The 13409-nt window shown below is 45.1% G+C and overlaps 1 protein-coding gene across 5 annotated transcripts in view; it reads right to left on the bottom strand.

Annotated features, from left to right (window-relative positions):
- The window catches only part of xrcc5 (X-ray repair complementing defective repair in Chinese hamster cells 5), a 197203-nt gene that overhangs the window by 19352 nt on the left and 164442 nt on the right, over positions 1–13409 (bottom strand). For all 5 annotated transcript variants that reach the window (XM_052025903.1, XM_052025913.1, XM_052025894.1 and 2 more), the window contains one exon: positions 3681–3776. In XM_052025903.1, coding sequence (XP_051881863.1) covers positions 3690–3776 — 87 coding nt within the window. In that variant the 3' untranslated portion in view covers positions 3681–3689. The remainder of the gene's footprint in view (positions 1–3680; positions 3777–13409) is intronic.

Genomic DNA, 13409 nt, shown 5'->3' with positions numbered 1-13409 from the left:
GAAGAATTTAACCATCTAAAGGACTGCTTCACTGAACCAAAAACTAATGGCAATAGAAAGAGAGATATTTAGAGTGAGGCTCCCAGAAAAGGAGTAGCTCAGTTTGCAACAGAGCAAACAAGGATGATAAGGGCTAGCTCCATTTGCAAAAGGAGAAACAGGGCTTGGTATCCTACATGAATCACAAAAAATTAATGCAGGTTCAGCAAGAAATTAGTAAACCAAATGGTATATTGCCTTTATTGAAAGAGAATGAGTGAAACAGCAGAGACAAATTCACAATCAAATTTATCATCACTCATATATGATGTGAAATTTGTTGCTCCACTATTATAGAACCTCTGAAATATTGAGCACAGATTTGTTCTCCCAAGCTAAGAAAGAATATATGCAATAGAAGGAGTTTGGCATAATTTTACCAGATTGATTCCTGGACAACAGGCCTGAGGGCTGAATGGCCTACTCTGCTTCTATTTCTTATGTTATTTCTCAAGGCACTAAACATTGGAAATATCAAGACATTGTCTTCAATTCATGCTACAAACTTTTGTCCCCAGCCAATAACTCCATCTCTTTCCCTTGCAAATGTATGAACCAAACAGACTGTTTCATAATCAGAATCAGATTTATTATCACTGACATATGACGTGAAATTTGTTGTTTAGCAGCAGCAGTACAGAGCAAAGAGAAAAATCTATGAATCACAAAAATAAATAAATAAAGAGTGCAATGAAAAAGAAATAATGAAGTAGTGTTCATGGATCATTCAGATACCACCAATTTCCATTATTGGTCTATTGTCCCTAACTCAGCTTTTCGGGTACTAAAACACCCATTCAATTCTTTCAAGGCTCAACCCTATTTCCAGTTAGAACATATAGAACATAACAGCACAGTACAGGCCCTTCACAATGTTGTGCCGACATTTTATCCTGCTCTAAGATCTACCTAACCCTTCCCTCCTACATAGCCCTATCATTATATGTCTAAGAGTCTCTTAAATGTCCCTAATGTAACAGCCCCCACAACCTTTGCTGGCAGTGCGTTCCATGCACCCACCACTCTGTGTAAAGAACTTACCCCTGACATCCCCCGCTGTACCTTCCTCCAATCACCTTAAAGTTATGTCCCCTTGTATTAACCATTGTCACGCTGGGAAAAAGTCTGATTTTCAACTCGATCTATGCCTCTTATCCTGTACACTTCTATCAAGTCACCTCTCATCCTCCTCCTCTCCAAAGTGAAAAGCCCTAGCTCACTCAACCTACCTTCACAAGACATGCTCTCCAATCCAGGCAACATCCTGGTAAATCTCTTCTGCACCCTCTCTAAAGCTTCCACATCCTTCCTATAATGAGGAGACCAGAACTGGACAATACCCCAAGTGTGGTCTAACCAGAGTTCTACAGAGCTGCAACATTACCTCCAAGCTCTTGAACTCAATACCCCGACTAATGAAGGCCAACAAACCATACGCCTTCTTAACAATCCTATCAGCCTGCGCAGGAACCTTGAGGGATCTATGGACGTGGACCCCAAGATCCCTCTGTTCCTTCACACTGCTAAGAGTCCTGCCATTAACCTTGTATTCTGCCTTCAGATTTGATCTCCCAAAGTGTATCACTTCACACTTATCCAGGTTGAACTCCATCTGCAACATCTCAGCCCAGGTCTGCATTCCATCAATGTCCTGTTGTAATCTACAGCAAACTTCTACACTATCCACAACACCACCAACCGTTGTATTATCAGCAAACTTACCGACCCACACTTCCACATCCTCATCCAAGTCATTTATAATAATCACAAACAGCAGGAGTCCCAGAGCAGATCCCTGCGGAACACCACTGGCCACCGACCTCCAGGCAGAATATGCCCCATCTACCATGACCCTCTGTCTTCTATGGGCGAGCCAATTCTGAATCCACACAGCCAGGTTTCCCTGGATCCCATGCCTCCTGACTTTCTGAATAAGCCTTCCATGAGGAACCTTATCAAATGCCTTAATAAAATCCATGCACACCACATCCACTGCTCTACCTTCATCAACGTGCTTGTCACATCCTCAAAGAATTCAATTCAGGCTCGTAAGACATGACCTGCCCCTCACAAAACCAGACTCTCTGTCCCTAAATCAGCCTATGCTTCTCTAAATGCCCATAAATCCTGTGTCTCAGAATCTTCTCCAATAATTGTCCACCACTGAAGTAAGACTCACATAGATAGAGTAGACAGCCAGCACCCTCCTTCCCAGGACACCAATGCTCAAGGACGAGAGGGCATGGCTTTAAGGTTATGGGTGGGACGTTCAGGGGAGATGTCAGGGGGCAGGTTTTCACCCAGAGAGTTGTTGGTGCATGTAATGCACTGCCTGGGGTGCTGGTGGAGCAGATACATTGGACAGGTTTAAGAGTTTGTTGGATAGGCATATGGAGGAAATGTGAGATAGAGGGATATGTGGGAGGAAAGGGTTAGATAGTGTGAGGGTGGTTTGATGGACGGCACAACATGGTGGGCCGAAGGGCCTGTTTTGTGCTGTATGGTTCTATGGTTTGTAATTCCCATGGTTATCCTTACTCCCTTTCTTAACAAACGAACAACATTTGCCACCCTCCAATCATCTGGCACTAGTCCTGTGGCCAGTGAGGACGCAAAGATTAAAGGCGCAGCAATCTCTTCCCTCGATTCCCGTAATAACCTTGGATATATCCCGTCTGGCCCCAGTGACTTATCTATCCTAATGTTTTTCAGAAGTTCCAGCACATCTTTCCTCACATCGACATGCTCAGCATATCAGCCCTGTTGTACGCCATCCTCACAAATGTCAAGGTCTCTCTCTCTGGTGTATACTGAAGCAAAGTATTCATTAAGGACCTCCCCTATCTCTTCCCACTCCAGGCACGTTTCCTCTTTTATCCCTGATCGGTCCTACTCTCACTAGTCATTATCCTATTCTTCACATACATGTAGAACGCCTTGGGATTTTCCTTAATCCTGCTCGCCAAGGACTTCTCATGCTGCCTTCTAGCTCTCCTAAGTCCATTCTTAAGCTCACTCCTGGCTACATTATAACTCCCCAGAGCACTGTCTGAGCCATGCTTCAAAACCTCAGGTACGCTTCTTTCTTCCTCTTGACAAGATATTCTACTTCTCTTGTCAACCATGGTTCCTTCACTCTACCATCCTTACCCTGCCTCAATGGGACAAACTTATCCAGAACCCCAAGCAAGTATTCCTTAAACAACCTCCACATTTCCACTGTGCACTTCTCCAAGAACATCTGTTCCCAATTTATGCTCCCAAGTTCCTGCCTAATAGCATCATAATTCCCCGTCCCCCAGTTAAATACTTTCCCATATCGTCTGCTCCTATCCCTCTCCAAGGCTATGGTAAAGGTCAAAGGGTTATGGTCACTATCTCCAAACTGCTCTCCCACCGAGAGATATGAAACCTGATCAGGCTCATTGCCTAGTACCAGGTCCAGTATGGCCTCTCCTCTAGTCAGCCTCCAGTCTTAGAATGTTTCAAGATCCACCAATTCTGACCTCTTACTTTTCATAGCTCTAACATTATTGGAAGTGCCTTCAGTGGCCTGGACCCAAAGCTCTGTAATCTACTACTTCTCTGTCACTCAAGACTCTTCTCAAAAACCAGCCACTTGTTAATAAAGTGTTTCCCACCTTGTACAATCAGCTCCCAGAAATCTTGCAGCCCTTTTGTTCCACATTCTCTTTCAATGTTTTCAGTATTGTGTTGAAATGTTGGGATTCTCCTACCTTGAAATACAGGAAGAAAGTACAAGGTTACAAATAGTAATAATCACAATATGAACTAAATCTATGCAAACTGAGTTTCATTAAGAGGAAACTAAAATTGGGAAAAAGGAGATAATCATTTGTTAGTGCTTTGTTTTTATACTTCATCTCAAGGAGTAGGAAATAAAACTGATGAACTATTAGAGATGAACATATCCCATTATTGAGTGATCCAATCCAGAGGGCATACATTTAAGGTGAGAGGGGGTAGGTTCAGAACAGACATGAGGAGTACGTTTTTTCCTGAGAGTGGTAGATACCTGGAATTTGTTGCCTGATAGGGTGGTGGAGGCAAATTCACTGGGGGCTTTTAAGAGGGCCTTGGATGGGCACAGGAATGAGAGGAAAATAGAGGGATATTGCCATTCTGTAGGTAGGAGGGAATAGCAATGTCGGCACAACACTGTGGGCCGAAGGGCCTGTTCTGTGCTGTACTGTTCTATGTTCTATAATTGGACTATGATAGTGGCTATTATCATAGAATCATAGAACAGTACAGCACAATACAGGCCCTTTGGCCCACAATGTTGTATCGACCTTTAAACCTCATCTAAGACTATCTAACCCTCCCATATTTCCCTCTATTCTAAATTCCTCCGTATGCTTATCTAGCAATCTCTTGAATTTGACCAATGTACCTGCCTCCACTGCCGCCCCAAGCAGCGCATTCCATGCCCCAACCACTCTCTGGGTAAAAAACCTTCCTCTGATATCTCCCTTGAACTTCCCACCCATTACTTTAAAGCCATGCCCTCTTGCATTGAAAATTGGTGCCCTGGGAAAGAGGCGCTGGCTGTCCACTCCATCTATTCCTCTTACTATTTTATAACCTCTATCATGTCTCTTCTCATCCTCCTCCTCTCCAAAGAATAAAGCCCTAGCTCCCTTAGTCTCTCCTCATAATGCATATTCTCTAAACCAGGCAGCATCCTGATAAATCTCCTCTGCACCCTTTCCAATGCTTGCACATCCTTCCTGAGGCATCCAGAACTGGACACAGTAATCTAAATGTGGTCTAACCAGAGTTTTGTAGAGCTGTATCATTACCTTGTGGCTGTTAAACTCGATCCCATGACTTATGAATGCTAACAGCCCATAAGCTTTCTCAACTACCCTATCCACCTGTGAGGCAACTTTCAGTGATCTGTGGATATGAATCCCCAGATCCCTCTGCTCCTCCACACTACCCAGAATCCTGCCATTAACCTTGAACTCCGCCTTGTCCTTCCAAAGTGTACCACATCACACTCCTCCAGATTGAATTCCATCTGCCACTTCTCAGCCCAGTTCTGCATCCTATCAGTGTCCCTCTGCAATCTTCGACAGTCCTCCACACTATCCACAACATCAATAATCTTTGTGTCATCTGCAAACTTGCTAATCCACCCTTCTACCCCCTCATCCGTCATTAATAAAAATCACGAAAAGTAGAGGTCCCAAAACCGATCCTTGTGGGACACCGCTAGTCACAGCCCTCTAATCTGAATGCACTCCCTCCACCACAACTCTCTGCTTTCTACAGGCAAGCCAACTCTGAATCCACATGTCCAAGCTTCCCTGGATCCCATGCCCTCTGACCTTCTGAAGGAGCCTACCATGTGGAACCTTGTCAAATGCCTTACTAAAATCCATGTACACCACATCTACTGCACTACCCTCATCAATCTGTCTGGTCACCTCCTCAAAGAACACTATCAGACTTGTGAGACACGATCTACCCTTCACAAAGCCATACTGGCTGTCCCTGATCAGACAATGATTCTCTAAATGCCCAAAGATCCTATCTCTAAGAATCATTTCCAACAGCTTGCCCACGACAGATGTAAGGCTCACTGGTCCATAATTCCCTGGACTATCCCTACTACCTTTTTTGAATAAGGGGACAACATTTGCCACCTCCAATCCTCCAGTACCATTCCTGTGGACAACAAGGACTCCAAGATCCTAGCCAAAGGTTCAGCAATGAAAGATTGCTTGTGGATGGGAAGCATTGTAAACAAATAGGTTCAGTTACTAAAGTTTTCAAACTGGATAAACAAGTTGAAATGGGTGGAATTGTAGCAATATGTATTAAGTTTTCAATAACAGCTATAAAGAAAGCTGGAAAGATCACTGCTGGGATTGTTCTAAAAACTACAAAACAGTCAGAGGGAGATTGAAGAGAAAGTAAACAATCAAATTTATGAGATGTCTAAAAATAACAAAGCAGTAAATTGGGGTTTTCAATTGCCCTAACGTTAAATGAATGTACCAACAGTAAAGTGCATAGAAAGGAACTCAATTCCTGAAATATATTCATTTTTAAATCAGTATGTTGCAGGCCCAAAAGGTGGGGTTGGGGTGGGTGGTGACATTGGACTTAGTTTAGGGAATAAACATTATTATGTGGAAAGTTCAGTTAGATTTAGCACAGTTATATGAAAGGACAAAATAGTTTTGCTATTGTGGCAAGGCCAATTTTACTTAACTGAGAAACAACTTAGCAATAGTGGATGGGAAACTCATTGAAGCTAAGACACAAGACATTTATTTATTTAGTCACACGTACATCGAAGCACACAGTGAAATGTGTCTTTTCTCATTACTGAGAATGTGCTGTGGACAGCCTGCAAGTGTTGTCACTCTTCCGGCACCAACATAGCATTCCCTCAACTAACCCGTACGTCTTTGGAATGTGGGACAAAACTGGAGCACCCGGAGGAAACCCACGCAGACACAGGGAAAATGTACAAACTCCTTATAGACAGCGGTGAGAATTGAACCTGGGTCACTGGCACTGTAATAGCGTACACTAACTGCTACTCTACTGTGCCGTCTCAGAACAATATCAGTAGCAGAACAATAGGGATCAGCCAAGAAAATGATTCAGAAAATTCAGAATAAATACATTCCTCCAAAAAAGGGTGGGATTGCCAAATTTAGAGCCCTCTGGATGGCATGAAAATTGGTGACATTGTTCAAGGTGTTGGCAAGACCTGTTAGCAAAGAAAGCCAGGAGGGGCCACGAAAGGTCCTTAGCAAGTAGGATTAAGGAGAATCCAAAGGCATTCTATACCCAAGTCAGGAATAAGATATTGTGGGAAAGAGTAGGAACCACTTAAGGATAAAGAAGGAGAATCTATGTTTGGAGACAAGAGGATGTGGGTGAGGTTCTGAATGAGTATTTCTCTTCAGTATTTACCCAGGAAAGGGACATTCAGGATGCAGAAATTGTAACTGAGGGTGTAAACATGTTAGGGCATTTTGAGGTCAAGCAGGAGGTAGGGTTAGGTTTCCTAAACAGTATTAAGGTGGGATAATTCCCCGGGGCCCGATGGGATATACCACAGGTTACTGAGGGAGGCGAGAAAGGAAATTACTGGGGCCTTGACCAGTATCTTTGTGTCCTCTTTGACCACGGGTGAGGTCCTGGAGGACTGGTGAGTGGCTAATGTTGTTCCTCTATTTAAAAAAGGAACAAGGGAAAATCAGGGGAATTATAGACTGATGAGTCTCACGTCAGTTGTAGGGAAATTGCTGGAAAAAATTCTCAAGAGATAGGATATATGAGCATCTGGCATCCAATGGCTTGATCAGAGAAAGCCAGCAGGGCTTTGTGTGGGGCAAGTCATGTCTTACTAACCTGGTTGAGTTTTTTGACAAGGTGACGAGAGAGACGGATGAAGGTAGAGCTGTGGATATCATCTGTATGAACTCCAGTAAGGCATTTGACGAGGTCCCAACGTAATTGGTTAATCAAGAAAGTTTGGATGCATGGGGTCAGTGGAGAATTGGCTGTGTGGATCCAGAACTGGCTTGCCTAATAGAATATAGAGGGTGATGGTTGAAGGCACTTATTCAGGCTGGAGGCCTGTGAGTAGTGTTGCTCTGCAGGGATCTGTATTGGGACCTCTACTGTATGTGATATACATAAATGACCTGGATGAGTATGTTGATGGGTGGGTTAGTAAATATGCAGACGATACCAAGATTAGTGGAGTTATGAATAGTGTAGAAGACTGGCGACAGATACAACGTGATATAGATCAGTTGACGATGTGGGCAGAGAAATGGCAAGATGGAGTTTAACCCAGATAAATGTGAGGTGTTGCACCTTGGTGGGACTAATGTCAAGAGGCAGTACACTCTAAAGTGCAAGACCCTTAACAGTGTTGAAGAGCAGAGAGACCTTGGGGTGCAAGTCCATGGCTCATTGAAGTGGCTACACAGGTAGATAGGATGGTTAAGGTGGCTTACGGAATGCTTGCTTTTGCACCGAGGGGTACTGAGTACAGGTGTCAAGAAGTTATGATGCATTCACTATAGAACTCTGGTTTGGCCGCATTTAGAGTATCGTGTGCAATTCTGGTCATCTCACTACGTTGAGGCTTTAGAGAGGGTGCAGAGGTTTATTCAGATGCTGCCTGGATTAGAGGGCATGTGCTATCAGGAGAGGCTCGACAAATGGTCTCTTTTTTCTGGAGCGGTGGAGGCTGAGGGGTGATCTGTTGGAAGTGTATAAAATTATGAGGGGCATAGATAGGGAGGACAAACAACATCTCTTTCCGAGTACTGAGCAGTCCAATACCAGAGGGCATGCATTTAAGGTGAGGGGGGTAGGTTCAGAACAGACGCGAGGGGTAAGTATTTTACTCAGAGAGTAGTGGATGCCTGGAATGCGTTGCCTGATAGGGTGGTGGAGGCAAACTCATTGGGGGCTTTTAAGAGGAGGTTGGATGGGCACATGAATGAGAGGAAAATGGAGAGATATGGGCATTCTGTAGGAAGGAGGGATTAGCTATGTTGGCACAACATTGTGGGCCAAAGGGACTATTATGTGCTGTACTGTTTTATGTTGTATGTTCTCTGTTCTCACTTGGAGCATTGTGTGCAGTTTCTGGTCACCTAGCTATAGGAAGGATGTCATTAAGCCGGAAAGGGTGAAGAAAGGACTTGCAAGAATGTTGCTCAGACTGGAGGGTTTAAGCTATGAGGAGAGACTGGATAGGCTGGGGCTGTTTTCCCTGGAATGTTGGAGGCTGAGGTAAATAAAAATCAAGAGGGGATAGACAAGGTGAATGGTCAGTCTTTTTTTCCAGGATAGGCAAGTCTCAAACCAGGGGGCATAAGTTTAAGATGAGAGGGGAAAGATTTAAAGGAGACCTGAGGGGTAAATTTTTCCCCCACACAGAGGGTGGTGCGTGTATAGAACAAGCTGCCAGAGAAAGTGATGTAAGTGGGTACATCACTTTCTCTGGCAGCTTGTTCTATAAAAGGCATTTAGACAGGTACATGGATAGGAAAGGTTCGAAGGATAGGGTCCAAATGCAGGCAAATGGGATAACTCAGGTAGGCACCTTGGTTGGCATGGATGAATTGGGCCAAAGGGCCTCTATAACAATGTCTTTGTGAATCTTTGTTATTAGTTAAGATATCTTTATTCATCACATGTACATTGAAACACAGTGAAATGCATCTTTTGCATAGAGTGTTCTGGGGGCAGCCTGCAAGTGTCACCACACCTCCAGCACCAACATAGCATGCCCACAACTTCCTAACCCCTACGTCTTTGGAACGTGGGAGCAGCCAGAGGAAACGTACGCACACGCGGGAAGAATGTCCACCTCCTTACAGACCATTTTAGGGAACTGGAGCTGCAGCTGGATGACCTTCGGCTCCTACAGGATACCGACGAGTACATAGACAGGAGCTACAGGGAGGCAGTCACTCTGAGGCTGCAGGAGGCAGGTAGCTGGGTGACTGTCAGGAGAAGGACGGAGAATAGGCAGAGAACCACTGTGGCCGTTCCCCTCAATAACAGGTATACCACTTTGGATACTGTTGAGGGGGTGGGGGTGGTGGGGGGGGAAATGGTCGACCACAGGAAAGCCGCAGTGACCAGGTCTCTGGCACTGAGCCTGGTTGTGTGGTGCAGAAGGGAAGGTGGGGGGGGGAGGTGGTGGGGCCAGGGGTGGGAGGAAGAAGAGGAGAGCAGTAGTGACAACGGATTCCAGAGTAAGGGTGGGGGGCAGACAGGAGAATCTGTGGGCGTGAAAGAGACTCCTGGATGCTATGTTGCCTCCCAGGTGCCAGGGTCAGGGATGTCTCGGATCGGGTCCACAGCATTCTGAAGGGGGAGGGTGAACAGCCAGAAGCTGTGGTACATATTGGTACCAATGACATAGGTAGGAAAAGAGATGAGGTCCTGAAGAGGGAATATAGGGAGTTAGGTCAGAAGCTGAAAAGCAGGACCTCAAGGGGAGTAATCTCTGGATTGCTGCCTGTACCACAAGCTAGTGAGGGTAAGAATAGGATGATTTGGCAGATGAATACGTGGCTGAGAAATTGGTGCAGGGGGCAGGGTTTCAGATATATTGATCATTGGGATGTCTTCTAGGGAAGGTATGACCTGTACAAAAGGGACAGGCTTACACCTGAACTGGAGGGGGACCAATATTCTTGCGGGCAGGTTTGCTAGAACTGTTGGGGAGGTTTTAAACTAGTTTGGAAGGGGGATGGGAACCAGAGTGATAGATCAGAGCTTGGTTCATTTACTGTACAAGTAGATGCAAAGTGTAGAAAGACTGAGGAAGGATAGGCAGTCAAAGGGGCAAAATTGCAGTCAGTTGGATGGGCCGAAGTGTGTCTACTTAATACAAGTATCAGGAACAAGGGTGATAAACTTGGAGCGAGGGTCAGTACGTGGAACTATGACATGGTGGCCATTACAGAGAATTGGCTGTCGCAAGGGCAGGAATGGCTGCTGGATATTCCAGGGTTTAGATGTTTCAAAAGGGACAGGGGTGGAGGTAAAAGAGGTGGGAGAGTGGATTTGCTGATCGGGGACAGTGTCACAGCTGAAGAATAAGAGGGTGTCCTGGAGGAATCGTCCACTGAGTCAGTGTGTGTGTAAGTCAGAAACAGAAAGGGAGCGATCACTCTATTGGGAGTATTCAACAGATCCCACCCCCCAATAGCAGTAGAGATGCTGAGAAGCAGATTGGGAGGTAGATTTTGGAGAGGTGCAAAAATAACAGGGTTGTTGACATGGATGATTGGCACCTCCTTAGTGTAAAGGGGATAGACGGGACAGTGTGTACAGGAAGGATTCCTGACACAGTATGTGGACAGGCCGACTAGAGGAGAGGTCATACTGGACCTGGTACTAGGCAATGAGCCTGATCAGGTTTCAGATCTCTCGGTGGGAGAGCATTTTGGAGTCAGTGACCATAACTCCTTGACCTTTACCATAGCCTTGGAGAGGGATAGGAGCAGATGATATGGGAAAGTATTTCACTGGAGGAGGGGAAATCATGATGCTATTAGGCAGGAACTTGGGAGCATAAATTGGGAACAGATGTTCTTGGGGAAGTACACAGAGGAAATGTGGAGGTTGTTTAAGGAATACTTGCATTGGGCTCCAGATATGTTTGTCCCTTTGAGGCAGGGTAAGGATGGTAGAGTGAAGGAACCGTGGTTGACACGAGATGTAGAATATCTTGTCAAGAGGAAGAAAGAAGCTTACCTAAGGTTTAGATAGCATGGATCAGACAGGGCTCTGGAGAGTTACAAGGTAGCCAGGAGGGAGTTTAAGAATGGACTAAGGAGAGCTAGAAGGGGGTATGAGAAGTCCTTGGCGAGTAGGTAAAGGAAAACCCCAAGGCATTCTACACGTACGTGAAGAATTAGAGGATGACTGGCGTGAAGGTAGGACCGATCAGGGATAAAAGAGGAAACGTTTCTGGAGTCATAAGAGGTAGGGGAGGTCCTTAATGAATACTTTGCTTTGGTATTTACCGGAGAGAGAGACCTTGATGTTTGTGAGGATGGCGTACAACAGGCTGATACGCTAGGGCAAGTTGATGTGAGGAACGAGGATGTGCTGGAACTATTGAAAAACATTAGGATAGATAATGTCACCGGGGTGGGACCTGATATATCCAAGGTTATTACAGGAAGCTAGAGAAGAGATTGCAGCGCCTTTGGCAACAATCTTTGCGTCCTCACTGGCTGTAGGAGTAGTACCAGATGAATGGAGGGCGGCAAATGTTGTTCCTTTGTTTAAGAAATGAAGTAGGGATAACCCTGGGAATTAAAGACCAGTGAGTCTTACTTCAGTGGTGGGCAAATTACTGGAGAAGATTTTTAGAGACAGGATTTATGGGCATTTAGAGAAACATAGGCTGATTAGGGACAGTCAGCATGGCTTTGTGAGGGGCAAGTCATGCCTCACGAGCCTGATTGAATTCTTTGAGGATGTGACAAAGCTCATTGATGAAGGTAGAGCAGTGGATGTGGTGCACATGGATTTTAGTAAGGTGTTTGATAAGGTTCCACATGGAAGGCTCATTCAGAAAGTCAGGAGGCATGGGATCCGGGGAAAGTTGGCTGTGGGGATTCAGAATTGGCTCGCCAATAGAAGACAAGAGGGTGGTGGTAGATGGAGCGTATTCTGCCTGGAGGTCTGTGACCAGTGGTGTTCCGCAGGGATCTGTTCTGGGACTCCTGCTCTTTGTGATTTTTATCAATGACTCGGATGAGGATGTGGAAGGGTGGGTTAGTAAGTTTGCTGATGATACAAAGGTTGGTGTTGTTGTGGATAGTGTAGAAGGTTGCTGCATATTACAATAGGATTTTGATAGAATGCAGAACTGGGCTGAGAAGTGGCAGATGGAGTTCAACCCGGATGAGTATGAAGTGATACACTTTGGGATCAAATTCCAAGGCAGAATACAAATTTAATGGCAGGACTCTTAGCAGTTTGGAGGAACAGAGGGATCTTGGGGTCCATGTCCATAGATCCCTCAAGGTTGCCACACAGTTCGGTAGGGTTGTTAAGGAGGCGTATGGAGTGTTGGCCATCATTAGTCGGGGTATTGAGTTCAAGAGCCGCGAGGTGATGTTGCAGCTCTATAGGACTCTGGTCAGACCACACTTGGAGTATTGTGTTCAGTTCTGGTTGCCTCATTATAGAAAGGATGTGGAAGCTTTAGAGAAGGTGCAGAGGAGATTTACCAGGATGTTGCCTGGATTGGAGAGCATGTCTTATGAGGATAGGTTTAGTGAGCTAGGGCTTTTCTCTTTGGAGAGGAGGAGGATGAAAGTTGACTTGATTGAGTTGACAAGAGGCATAGATCAAGTGGACAGTCAGAAACTTTTTCCCAGTGTGACAATGGCTAATGTGAGGGGACATAATTTTAAAGTGATTGGAGGAAGGTATAAGGGGAATGTCAGGGGTAAGTTTTTTTTACACAGAGATTGGTGGGTGCATGGAACGCATTGCCGGCAGAGGTTGTGGGGGCAGATATATTAGGGACACTTAACAGACTCTTAGATAGACACATGAATGATAGTAAAATAGTGGGCTATGTGGGAGGGAAGGGTTAGACAGATCTTAGAGCAGGATAAAATGTCAGCACAACATTGTGGGCTGAAGGGCCTGTAGTGTTCTATGTTCTTTGTAGACAGTGGCTGGAATTGAACCCAGGTTGCTGGTGCTGTTATAGCGTTACACTAACCGCTACACTACCGTGCCTGCCCCTATTATTTGTATTTACTGCTATGGTGGGATTTGAACTTATGTCTTTGGATCAATGATCTAGAACTCTGGTTACT

The sequence above is a fragment of the Pristis pectinata genome, chromosome 1, assembly GCF_009764475.1.
Source record: "Pristis pectinata isolate sPriPec2 chromosome 1, sPriPec2.1.pri, whole genome shotgun sequence".
Lineage (NCBI taxonomy): Eukaryota > Metazoa > Chordata > Chondrichthyes > Rhinopristiformes > Pristidae > Pristis > Pristis pectinata.
This window is presented reverse-complemented; position numbering and strand designations above follow the sequence as displayed.